The sequence below is a fragment of the Echiichthys vipera genome (genome assembly GCF_963691815.1).
Source record: "Echiichthys vipera genome assembly, chromosome: 18".
NCBI lineage: Eukaryota > Metazoa > Chordata > Actinopteri > Perciformes > Trachinidae > Echiichthys > Echiichthys vipera.
Genome location: NC_139843.1, coordinates 8,331,351 through 8,345,299, shown reverse-complemented (window position 1 = coordinate 8,345,299; position 13,949 = coordinate 8,331,351). Strand labels below are relative to the sequence as shown.

Below are 13,949 nucleotides of genomic sequence, written 5' to 3'. Positions count from 1 at the left end.
TGGCGTGACTCAGAAACCCTTCCCCTCTCTGATTGGTCCATCAAATGGATAGAGAGGTCCTTCCTTCCCCTCCTTTATTTTCTTTGGATTTTTTGTCCTACACTCTGCCACTGCATGTTCTCCATGGTGCCTCTGATTCATCCTCTCCTCAGTTTTTTTTTATCTGCTGTGTCCTCTTTGCCAGTGGTTGCATGCAGATAGAGGAACAGGCTGCATGTTTATATATTTATGTGCGTATGTGAACATGTGGAATGAGCCGTAACCCATCTAACACCTGTGCGTGTGTGTACATCAATATGTGTGTGTTCGTCCATGTGTCATATCATTGAGACTCGCTGATCTAACAAACCCCCCAGACCACAAACTAACTATCTAACACCATCATCACAACTCACCCTAACAGCACAACAACATAACCTCATTCACAACTACTAACAACATTGAATTCATTAACCTTAACCTCAGTAACCCAACACAGCTTGGCCTGACACAAATCGCACTACTGTGGCTGCCAGCAGTGCAACAACTAACAACTACTAACAAGTAAATAGTACTAACACCTACTGCAAAGCACGAAGAAGCTTGTGGAGACTTTACTAACACCTGCCTGGCTGGGCAAGTTTGCCTGGCAATGATGAGCACCTTGAGTGAGAAGGAAATACTGTAGGACTTATGGACTTACATGTAACAGGGTTGGGAAACAGTGCAAGCTAAAAGCCCTTTACAGGCTATTATACAGTAGAGTAGACTGGTTAAGTTGTAAGAACACCAGTGTCAAGTTCACTTTTAGGGGGGGAGTATTAAGGAAAGTTGTTGTTAGTATATTAGGAAGTAAATCTGGATGATCTTCAAACATAAAGCAGCTTAGAGTCAGGAGAACTTTTAATGCAAAGAATTGAATTAGCCGGCAAACAAGGCAAGGAAAACCTTTTAATGTGATGCTGCACAAATTGTGTTGGCTTGGTCTGTTTTGTAAAGTCAGTTCAGTGCAGGGAAAGAATAACAGACTGGTTTTGAGGTTTGGGTATGAAGAGTGACCGTCCGTCAGTGGTGGCCCTGAAGCTTTGGGTATCAGTGAATCTTTATGATTCACGCACATTTTGTATTATAGACTTGGACAGGCAGAAGCAGTCAGACCACGTAGTTTAATTCAAGATGTACTTCACAAGTGGTAGATAGGGCTCCAGATTGTGTTACTAACAGCGGGCAGTGGAGTGAGTGGCATTTAGCAGTGTGTAGCAACACATTTCTACTGTCAGGAAAGGTGAGAGGCAGCACCACTCAATTACACTACACAGTTAGCACTGATCCACACCAAAACAAAGTCCCAACAGCACAACTAGCCAATTCTCCAAACCAATAATCAGGCCTTCTCCCTTCCACAATGCATACACATTGGTTACAAGAGTAACGGGGGCTAATTTGGCTGGTCAGCGCCTAGCTAGTGCTTAGCGCTGCCTTTGGTGTGAGTATATAGCGTGTCCTTTCCCTGTGCTTTGTTGTGTAGGTGACCATCTCTGTGGACGGCATCCTGACCACCACGGGTTACACCCAAGAGGACTACACCATGCTGGGCTCTGATGACTTCTTCTACGTGGGAGGGAGCCCCAGCACTGCTGACCTGCCCGGTTCTCCCGTCAGCAATAACTTCATGGGCTGTCTCAAAGAGGTGGGATGTGTGCATGATGTGTGTATATTACCTTAGTTCAGGAGCAGTGTGGTTGAAAAAATAGCATATTATAGTTAGATTATTTTTGCTAGTATCCAGTATGTTTGCAAGATGACATATAGTAAATAGTCAAACTGCTTTATATCAGGCTCAATCTTATCTCCAATGAGTCATGTTTGTTTTAAACTACAGTTCTATTGTATTTCTATTCATTTTCTAATCTATTATGTACAGTATGACTAGTGCTCTTATTGCGGTGACTAGTGCAGTTGACCCTGTGTTCACATTCATATGACTAATAAAACTTAAAACAATTTGCTCAGAATTATTGATTTAGATCATTTACAACATTCTACAGAAATATAATGTATCCAAACATTGTAATTAATGCCAAGTGCATACACCCACACAGATTTCTGTATACTCTCAGAATTTTAAGAACGAACTTTCCTCCAGTACCTTCTCTTTTCCAACCTTCCCTTTCTGTCACGTATCAACAAAAAAAAAATTACACACTATCTTATGCAGCACACACACACACACACAAAAAGACACACACACACACACACGCACACACACACACACACACACACACACGCACACACACACACACACAGACACACACGCACACACACACACTAATACACACACACGCACACACACGCACACACACACACACACACACACACACACACACACACACAGAAATGCTTCCATTTGGCAGTCTCACACAGTCCCAGACACACACACCCTCCCCAGCATCAGAGAGAATCAGTGATGAGTGTCGTTGAGGGAGTAGATACAGCACTAAGCACTAACATGCTAATTAGCTACGCCACAGAGACGCTCCATCCATCCGCTTTGCTTGAAATGGGCCACAACACTGCCACAACAAAAACTCACATGGCACGCTGATGAAAACACACAAATACACTTGCACGTACACATAAACACAATCTTAGCATGTCTCCACAGATGAGCGGAAATGCACAAAAATACCCACCAACACACACAAATAGTAAGGCACAAATAAACATACATATGCATACACATCACCTGACACGACAAAACTCCCAAATACATCCTCGCAACCATTATATACACACCCTGTCTGAGTCTCCCTTTCAATTCACACGGACTCACACAGAGGCATAAACAAACAACCAAACAAGCCGACAGATGATGTGCCAAACAGAGAGCTATCTGTATCAGTGGTGAATGCGCTCTGTGTTGCTTCATTAAGACTGATGGCGTTTAAACGAGGCTGCCGCTGTCAAAGTGAACCCTCCACTGGCACATTTACATATTTAATACAATGATATGATAATCCGTGTGAGCAAATTAAGATGTATGCAGTGAATCACGCGCATGAACGATCACGGCTGCAACAATTTTGTGCATTGGTTGCATTGCACACACACACACACACACACAACCACACACACTAACAACTCACTGCACACTTGCAGCACTTACGTTCCCTCTTCGCCCGACCCACAGACACAAAAGGACAGACATACAAAAATAATTCAAAACGGAAGTGAAAAGCCAATGCAGAGGAGAAATGTGTTGTTGCTCACAGATCATAGAAAGAGGTCTGGATTAATAAAGCGGCGCCTGTGTGTGACCATCTCCCTCGACATCAAAATGCTCAGCACAAGCACGCTCTTTACACTCATGCTGCTCAGTCAGAGAGCGTACTGTGTCAGGAAAGGGAGCGAGAGAAACAGAAAAGGGAAGAAAAGAGAGAGAGTAGTGGCAAGGACAAATAGGAGTTATCAACATATGAGGCTGGAGTGGCTCGCTGCTTCTAAGGATGTCATTTCAAATAAAAACACCAGAACACTTGAATAAAAAAAAAACTGTATCTTGAGTTGAAAGATTAATGGATGTCTGGTCATATTTAAAGTGTCTGGTTCCCTCTTTATCTTTTTGGCATTTTCTCCTTTCTTTTTTCTTGTGAAAAGGTTAATCAAAGCGTTTCTTATTCTTTTTGCTTGCTCATTGTTATGAAACACAAAGGTTGAATAAAGAAAAATTACAGTTTTGTCCCACAGTATTTATATAGGGTAAATCTAATGAACAAAAGGGAAGAAAAATACTCTGTTTATCCAATCCAAAGGTGAATTGTTATTTTCTCTTCAATCCTGTCCTCTGAAGGTGGTGTACAAGAACAATGATGTACGGTTGGAGCTGTCTAGACTGGCTAAACAGGGCGACCCAAAGATGAAGGTACGTACTTTCAACATCATGTACAACTTCAACCGGACACATTATCCTCTTGAACACAAAACACAGACATAATTTTGTATCAAAACATCCTGTCAGGCCCTGTGAGACTTACGCTGTATGGATTTTAGGTAAATGGGATTACATTTTTGTGAGGTAGCCATCAGCGTTTGTCTTTTAGTCAGTACACAGCTGGAAGCAACTGGCTTTATTTCAATCCGGGACTACAAAAGAACCATTTTGGTCTTGATGTTCACTGGACATCAGTTTAGCAACTTGTTTTTGAAATGCTTGAACCCTTAAACATTTGTTTTTATGATACCTTCCCCAGGTAAGTGGGGTGGTGTCCTTTAAGTGCGAGAGTGTGGCCACGCTGGACCCCGTGACCTTTGACACCCCAGAGTCCTTCGTGGCGCTGAACAAGTGGTCAGCGAAGAAGGCAGGATCTATCTCTTTCGACTTCAGGACCACAGAGCCAAACGGGTTGATGCTTTTCAGCCATGGAAAACCCAGACAGCAGCAACGCAAGGACCCACGCACGCCTCCTACACTCAAGGTGAAAATATATATATTCTTTAAACACAGAGGGAAGTTCAAAATCAAAAGCCTGGACGTAGGTGCAGTGGTTCTTTGATCTGAATGCTAACATGCTGGTTTTTAGTAGCTATAATTTACCATGCTCATCATCTTAGTGTAGGGTGTTAGGATGCAAACATTTGCTCATTAGAACTAAACACAAAATACTGCTGAGGCAGACGAGAATGTCATTAATTCTGCAGAAAAGTCAGACGTTAAGGAAGGATTGTTTGAGGGTCAGTTTGGTGGAAGGACTAGGGTTTAGGAGTGGGATGAAAAAGGGTATCGATTGCCAGGGATGAACGGCATCGAGCAGAGTCAACGTGTGGCTGGAACGTCTGAGAGTCCGAGTGCCAAGACTCAGGGTACAGGGTAAGCCTTGATGAACTTCCAGATTCATCATACCCCAGAGGATCAAGTCCAGGACCCTCTTGTTGTGAGGCATTCGTGCTAACCACTGAGCCGCCCTGGAGCCCTTCTGAGAGGGCAGAGGTACAGTAGGGTTTGTGAGAACTGAAACAAACAGAAGAGAGGTTTAGACACACATATCTGATTGAATTAGTAAGTCAATTAAATTGGTTAGAGAGAAGCTTGTAGTTGTTTGATAGTCGATAGAAAGTTAAGGCTATAAAGGTCATTAGGGTACATCATCTGGGAACCATGAATATCTGTATAAAATGTAATAGTAATTTTTGTTACTACTGTCAAAATTGTCCTATGAAAGCAGAACCGTAATTAAAATCCAAAATGGCTGTCAGAAAATACACCTTTAATCATCCAGTCCTGTAAACCACTGAATTCCTGGACATTTGAATTTGGGTGTGGATCTCCAGAATCATCATGAATACAAACACTCTAGAAACCCCCATCCCCCACAAGTTCAGTGTAGTCTCCAAAAGTGTTTTTGTTTACTAGACTAAAATTGAATGAAGAAGCACAAAGAACCAGATTATAAAGCGTTAGACTCAAGCTAAATCACCTCATTGTAACTTGCAGGCATAATTTGCATTTTTATTGCCATCAACATCCCCTGCTTTTTACAGAATACTAATACTGTGTCTGTTTGACTTCCAGGTGGATTTTTTTGCCATTGAGATGCTGGACGGGCACTTGTATTTGCTGCTGGACATGGGCTCAGGAACCACCAAGACCAAAGCTATCGACAGAAAGGTCAATGACGGAGAATGGTATCATGTGGACTTCCAGCGGGACGGACGCTCAGGTACACTCACAGCTCGCTCAACTCTGATGTTATCCCTATCCACAGGGTGATAAGGAGGAGGTGGAGGATAATGAGTAGGCGATACCGTACTTCAGCATTTCATAGTAAGCACCAGTGTAGCAAGGCCATTCGGCTGCTGCTATCTGTCTGCTGTCTGTATTTAATTCAAAGTGGTTTTAAGGGTGCTGTGTAGAACAGTTTTAACACTATTAAGATACAGCAGCACTGCCAAATAGATTTTATCGTGCTGGTATAATTACGATAATACTGAGACTATAATTAAAGCAATTGGTAACTGCTTTCTTATGCTTCGGGTAGTGTTGTTGAAGTTTTTTAAAGTTACGGTCACATTTGCCCTAACACTCATACTTCCTGTGGGTATATGCTTAAAGCACAATCAAATAGTGCCTTTTTTTATTTTTCCTTATATATATATATATATATCATCCTGATCCTGTGAACACATGAGCCGAACTACTGAACTATATACAGTACCAGGGTTTTAGATGTTTTTCATCATAATACCAGTATAATTATAGTTTGCATGGCAGTATTAATTGTAGTCAAAAGTACAGGCTGCCAATCTTGTCAATGGGGATCTTGCTTGTCTAGTGTAACTGTACTGATGTCTGAAAATACATGTATTAATGATTTATTGGTGACAAAATGTTTGGCATAACACAAACCAGCATGGATTTAAAAGGAGTTAACCGAGGACTATGGCCTGTGTAGCTTCTGATTATTGCAGTAAATGAGTGTTGGGGATGATGAAGAGTGAGTATTAATGTGTTAATTATGGTGGTGGTGATGATTGTGATCAGGACATTCAGGTTGAAGGTCATGATGATTGCTGAAGTTGTTTTGATGTCTTTCGGTGCCTCCAGGAACCATCTCAGTAAACAGTGTGAGAACTGCGTACACAGCCCCGGGAGATAGCGAGATCCTGGACCTGGATGAGACTTTGTACCTCGGAGGACTACCTGAAGACCGCGCCGGACTCATCTTCCCTACAGAGGTGTGTGTGCTGCTGACGCTGTGTGTTGTAAGAGGATTGGGCAAAGGGCAGGGAGAGAAGTTGTAGTAAAGCAATCAAAGACAGAGTCAGGTTAACGATCAGCAGGGTTTTTTATGTACTTCACAAGCCCTGAAACTAGAACCAAAAACTACATTAGCTGGGCTGCTAGCCAGCTTACAAGCTCAAAATGCAACAAAAGGTTTGCCCGGGATATCTCATGGGGGGAAGCCTGAGGGCCTCTCACTCTCAGCATGTGCCACACAAAAGGAACTCTGCGATTGTCCTTTATTCTCCCACGAGGAGGAGATCAGCTCCAGGTGTGTGGCTTCTCACACCTGCTCCCGATACTTGTTGTTGGAGTATGACATACTGATTTTGATATTAGAGCTCCTATCATCATTTTCTGCTTTTTGTTGACTGACATTATTGTAAATTGAGTATGTTTGGGGGGTTTTTTTCTGTCGGCTGACATCACCTTGAACTATGGAAAATTGTGACGAGTGTTTTTCATTAATGGAAATAATCCTTAGTTGTCCTGTTATTTAGACGGTTTCCAATTTGTCTTTGGTGTTTTTCTTATTTTTGTTATTTGATCGTTTCTTTTGCGCCTTGTCTGAGCAAACTGGTAATTGATTCTTTTATTATTGAAAAAGAATTGTGAATAGCACGGAGCTGTAATGAGTGATCGACTAATCAGTCGATCAACTGAAAATGAATCTGCAACTATCCTTCAAATCATTGAATATATTTTTTTGACATCAGTTTGTGCTCGATGATAATGTGAAAGTCATTTTTCTTTGTTTTCTGATATTTTACAGACAGAAAAATTGATATAAAAAAAGAGCTAAAATGTAAATATATAATTCAATATATACATATATACATAATATTGCCTGGGAGTACAGATGAGCACTGGTTTTCTTCTTCTGCATTTAACTGTTTGAGGAAGACCATGATGTGCGAGTGAAAGCTTGAAAAGCCAGTAAGTGATTCTAGACTAAAGTCTGGACGTGAGTTCAGATAGAACAATAAAAACTAAAAAATTAAACAAATGTTAATGTGATAGTAATCTTAAAAAATGTATTCTAGCACCTGACTTATAACAATTTTTGAAATAAATAAATCAAAAGATATGTATCCATGTGAATATATGACAAAATACTTTGAAAGCCAAACAATAGCTGACAGGTCTAGCTTTTTACTCTGCCTTCAACAAACTTCTTAAAACACAATTTAATTTGACTGGTTTACCACCAAACACTGCCAAACGTGGTCTTATTCCTTCATGTGAAACTCCTCAACACTGGTGACCACTTCCTCAGGTGTGGACGGCTCTGTTGAACTACGGTTACGTGGGCTGCATCAGAGACCTTTTTGTGGACGGGCAGAGCAAAGACATCCGGCGGCTGGCGGAGGCCCAGAGGGCGGTGGGGGTGAAGCCCTCGTGCTCGAGAGAGCCGCCCAAACAGTGCCTGTCCAACCCCTGCCAGCACAACGGCGTCTGCAGGGAGGGCTGGAATCGATACGTCTGCGACTGCTCTGGGACTGGATACCTGGGACGCTCCTGTGAGAGAGGTGAGAATGATGTGGTGGGAGGGCCACAGAGGAAGAGGATGAGAATAATGCGTTGGCAGCATGTGTAGTAATTTGGCATAAATGCTAAAGTCAGTCATTTTCACAATAGAGATGAGTAAGCTGGCTAATTACAGTCACCAAACAGTGAAAAATTAATAATACGCCATGATGCAAAACACAGTCATAATGACAGCTTTATCATTTGCTTTTTGACTTCTTGAGAACATTGAATAATACCAAAGAGATGAGTTACAAAAGTCAGATGACGTGACGTGGAACGTTTTAAAGTCAGAAATAACTCAGTGAATATATGTTATGATCATCTGTTATATCAGGTGATAAACATTTTATTCATTATACTTTTAATTAATGCTTTTTCCACTTTTAAAAGGTCCATCTTAATAGATTGCACCAATTTGATAGTACTTAACTCTGATGTGTGCTAAAAGGACACCCTTATAAAGAATTATGGCAGATAAAAAATGTGGCAAAACTGCTCGGAGATTGGGTTTAGGTAAGTTTACTCTCCACTTTGTCCCTGGTGATGGGGAATAGAAAGGTGAAACCAAAAAGAGGATGGCAGCCAGGATGTAGATCCGGAAAGAGAGGTGGAGATAGAAAATAAGGGCGAGGAGAAAATGAGCCTGCTTGCTCAACAATGAAAAATATATATATATATATTTCTTTTATTGGCTGTATCTTTCATTTAATCTGCCTGAAAGTGAGAGTATTGAGATGGAGGCAGGTAAAGAAGAACATCAAAAGGGGGTAAGAGAAGAGGTGGGAGGAAGCAGAGCTGCAGACGACAGGAATATTGGACCGCTATGGACGTAGAGACTGAGAATCGATGGGGGAGGAAATCTGCAGAAAGCAGGGAGTAGGAGCTGTGACAGAGGAGGGTGGGAACCACCGGGCCGGAACCGCCATATGACAGCAGGTGAGGAGATGAGGAGGAATGGGAGATGGGAGTAGAAAATCTGACACACACATAGAGAAAGAGAGAGAGAGAGAGAGAGAGTTATGAGAAAGGGTAAGAATTCAGGCCGAGAGAGAAATGGAAAGTAGGAGATTGGCAGAGGAGCTGATAGAGGCCTGTTGAAAGAAATGAGATGGAGTCAGACAAGGAGAAGAGAAGAAATGTTGTTTGTGCCACAACTGCCGACGCGTCTCAAGTGATGATTGTACTATCATCTAACAGGAGATATACACAGACACACACACACACACACACACACAGATATACACACACACACACACACACACACACACACACACACACGCACGCACACTTTCTGAAAGGTGTTGATTTCAAAATGTTTTATTTCAGAGGACAAACATCCGCAGTGTAGTATGTTTATCATCCTTCCACCCTCTCTCTCTCTCTCGCTCTCTCTCTCTCTCTCTCTCTCTCTCTCTCTCTCTCTCTCCTTCTCGTAGCTCTGTCTTCCTCTCCTCTATGCCTTCCTTCATCCCTCTCTGTGTGCATTGAGGGGTCACTAACTGGTGGTTCAGTGGATTAAAGCAAGCACAGATGGAGAAGCAGATGGAGAGAGTGATTGGCCGTGTTTACGCCTTATACCTGCGGTTTCTCCCTCCCTTTTTTTCACTCTCTCTCGTTCTCTCACTCTCCTTTGTTTCCCCTCTCTCTTCTTTAATGAACAAAGATGGTCGCCACGCTCTGGCTGCTAGATTAATTTCCATTTCGTAAAGAGCAGTCACACACACACATATTTCTCGCGACACATTTGCAAATCTTTTAGCACATTCTCAGCTCTGTCCTCCTGCTCACTTGCTGTTCACATGGGTGGGTTAATTTTGTTTGTTGCTGCTTTTTTAATGGGAGCCCTTTACTGCCAGGAAAAGAAATAAAAAGATTAAATATTAGGAATTACCCATGTTTAACCCTTCACGTGGTGAAAGACTGAGACTCCATTTTTCAGTTCAAAAGAGCAATTATATTTCAAATCAAATCAAATCAAATCAAATCAACCTTTATTTATATGGCGCTTTTCATACAGAAAAGTATCGCAAAGTGCCTTACAGAGATGTACAGAAAAAGAGAAACATCAAATAAAATCAGGAGAAGAGAGTTATATTATCTGTCTATATTTCTATTTTTTTTTTACAATATATTCACATCTCCATTTCCAAATATGTATAGATAACTCTTAACCCCTAGTCTGGATCGCAATTTTATAGGCTCTGATAAAGGTTGAGAGAGGATGAAAAAATGTCAAAGTGCTTTACACATTAAGAGACGCAACACAGAACCAACAAATACACAGCAATAAAGGAGAAAACATGCCATCAAAAACAATGAAATCAAAGGACAAGGTCAGACGATAAGAAAATAAGACTTTAATTATTACAATTGTAAAACAATGATAAAAAAATAGGTTGTAAATTTGTAATAAAGTGTTGTGTTTTATTGGGCTTCAACCTTGCGTTTATTTAAGTATTGTTGAGAAAAATGACTTAAAGCGTAAATAAAAAACTTTCGGTCGTGTTTATGCCGGAGAGAAAAAGAAAGGTTAAGTCTATCTACAGTTTTTTTTTTTTAAACGCTCGTGTTGCTCTCAAACTATTCACGTTTTTTAAGGTTTGACGAAAATCAAAAATAACCATGACCCATGAGAGAGAAAGTCAGAATAACAAAATACTAGGCTAATGATAATGAGAAGTCAGTCAAAATGATGAGCTAATAATACATTTAATTTATTTAAGAAGAAATCAGAAATATATGTTTTTAAGTAACAATTATGGGGCTCGGTGCCACAGCCACAGAGGGTAGGAAAGTTGATCATTAACAACTGTAAGAGCATTTTTAAGAAACATGAAAGAATATAATTTGAAAATTGTAGAACTATTCTTTCATATATTTAGCTTGCATTTTTGTTTGTTAGTAACATAAGTCAGCAACATTAAGGAATTTAGGATAAAGTATTAAGTAAAGGGCTTAAGCTTTAGGAAGTTAGCTTCTGCAGATGTATAAAATGACGTCATAGCTGCAACTTTATTAATCGGGAAAAAACAGACACAGATGTCTACATAGTTTTTGACCCGATATAAATATGTTTTGTACTTTTACTTCAGTAAACGGTTAAACTTACCTTGGAAATGTGTATTTTAACTTCAAACCTTTAACCCATTATCCTTATTCATTATGTTTGTATGGCACATCTGTTATGTATTACATGTGTCAAATGATACAACGATATGCAACACGGTTTGTGTGCATTGCACTTTGTCAATTTCTGTTTTTGGCACCAATGGGCTTCCATACTGCTTCTCACCAACCCTCCCTCCTCTGTTTGCCTGGTTGTGAGTCAGGTGCCGTGGTGAGGGAAATTTAGTCAGCTGTCTCCCTTATCAGAAGAGTGTGTGTGTGTGTGTGTGTGTGTGTGTGCATGTGTGCGTGTGTGCGTGTGTGCGTGTGTGTGTGTGTGCGTGTGTGTGTGTGTGTGTGTTGCACTGTGCTTTGGCGGGTGTACGTGTGGCTGTTAGTTATGTTATCTGTGATATAACAGGCCAACCACCTCCTTTTTTCCTCAAGTTAATGAGGGTTCATTTGCATTTTAGCCAAGAGCTTTTCTCTCTTATTCCCCCCCCTCCTTTCTCTCTGTCTTGCTCTGTCCTTATTTTCTCTCCCCCTGCTCTCACTTTACTAAACCCTCCTCTGTTCACACTTAAATTCACTCACTTATTCTGACATGCACACACACATATGCACACTATCTCTCTCTTTCCCTCCTTCTCAACTCATCAGTATTCATGAGGCCTCCCTCTCTTCCTGTTCTCTTGTTTTTTCGCCTTGGTTCTAACCGTCTCCCACGGAAACAGGGAGAGCGAAAAGGGAGAGAAAGCGAAGGAGAATTGGAATAGAGAGATGTATAAGAAGAAGGGAAGAAGGAAGAGAGATAAAGATACTGAGACATGGAGAGTGTGTTTAGCTGTGTATGTAATTGCCCAATAAAAAAACTGGGTTCTCCGAGGTAAACAGTTTAGCGGTTGGGGATTGGCCCCAGCAGGTAGCAGGGAGAGAAGATTATGAATATGTAAATGAGTATGCAAAAGACATTAAAGCGGGATCACCTGAGCTTGTTACATTATGACTCCAGGGTCTGGGATGTCAGCGACGGTAGCTAACACACTCACCGCCCTGCATTCTGATTTAACCGGATAATGGGGCCGGCCAACCAGCTGCGGCTATTTTTACATCCTCTTTTGTGAGGGAGTGATGATGAACTAAGGGTGGAAAGTGATGGGGTAATTATGTAAGAAGCAGGTTTCAAGTTTCAACATGACGTGGCAGTGGGGAACGGAGGAGTGTAGCCACGCTGCGACATACTTTGTCATGTTTAAATCTGATTCACTCAACGTCAAATTGCTTTTGTCTCTTCCCACCTCCATATGTTTTCTCCTTGTCAATCTCTTATGTTTCCACCCACCATCCTCTTCCCCCGCCTGTCTTCCACTGATTCCTCTCTCATTCTTTCCCTTGTATGCCTCTCTTCTCTGTGCGTCATGTACAGATGCGACTATCCTATCGTACGACGGCAGTAAGTTTATGAAGGTGCAGTTGCCTGTGGCGATGCACACCGCGGCGGAGGACGTCTCGCTACGCTTTCGCTCCCAACGAGCCTATGGTGTTCTCATGGCAACCACATCCCGTAACTCCGCGGACACTCTTCGTCTGGAGCTGGATGGGGGCCGTGTCCGTCTCACTGTCAACCTAGGTACACACACAAGCACACAAACATGTAGATTCTCCAACACTGTTTTAATCACCTGCCAGGGGAATGCAGCTGATACTGGCCTCTTGGCTGTTCCTTACATAGGAGTGTCATCAAATGTTGATTGATAATATATTGTCCCTGGAAAGTAAAGTTATCCTGATAATTCCTCCAGATGATTATGATGCACTGTTTGTTCTCAGTTTATTCAAGGGTTTAACAGTTTTTTTTTGCAGATTCCTTTAGCATTTTGATAATGACTTTGTGGTGCAAATGCAGCTTATCTTTAAATACACACACAAACATACACAACTGAAGGTTAGTGGTAGTTTTTCTTGTGCGTTGAACAGAGGGTCAAGCCTCAAGCTGCATTCTCTGCTCACTCCCAGTGGACCTGTGCATCCCTAACACCTTCAACAATCGATACCAAAACTTCAACAGTCCAAATGGCACACTTTGCACATAATTGCAACTGCTAAACACATTTACTCACTCAGCCACAGTCACAAACTTCCACATGAATTCAAGCACATTCACGTGCTAACACACACACATAGACTAACAGAGGGGTGCATGTGTTGGTCTCTGGTTGTCTGCAGCCGCGTCTTTTCTGTGGTTGACGCCACACGACACACCAAGGCATTATGGGTAAAATAAAACAACGATGTATAATAATGGAGCTAAATCTTTCGAGATTTGTGCTCTGGATGGGCGACAAAAATTATGGGATGTGTTCGATGTCATCAGACAAACTGACACACATGACCCATCTCAGTCTCCTGGCGCTTTTGGTTGGTGACTGAAACTGTCGCTCATGCCAGAGCAGCCAATGAGCACACTGCTCATGCTGGGACACACTGCTCTCCTTGACATGTAACTGTTCAATGTAAAGATCCACCAATCTCGATCCAGATTTCACTCTCTATTGGC

The 13,949-nt window shown here is 41.6% G+C and overlaps 1 protein-coding gene across 8 annotated transcripts in view; it reads left to right on the top strand.

Annotated features, from left to right (window-relative positions):
• The window catches only part of nrxn1a (neurexin 1a), a gene marked incomplete at its 3' end in the record, with an annotated part of 60,703 nt that overhangs the window by 25,580 nt on the left and 21,174 nt on the right, over positions 1-13,949 (top strand). For all 8 annotated transcript variants that reach the window (XM_083932706.1, XM_083932704.1, XM_083932705.1 and 5 more), the window contains 7 exons: positions 1,508-1,669; positions 3,830-3,901; positions 4,230-4,454; positions 5,549-5,696; positions 6,581-6,711; positions 8,034-8,286; positions 12,819-13,022. In XM_083932706.1, coding sequence (XP_083788832.1) covers positions 1,508-1,669; positions 3,830-3,901; positions 4,230-4,454; positions 5,549-5,696; positions 6,581-6,711; positions 8,034-8,286; positions 12,819-13,022 — 1,195 coding nt within the window. The remainder of the gene's footprint in view (positions 1-1,507; positions 1,670-3,829; positions 3,902-4,229; positions 4,455-5,548; positions 5,697-6,580; positions 6,712-8,033; positions 8,287-12,818; positions 13,023-13,949) is intronic.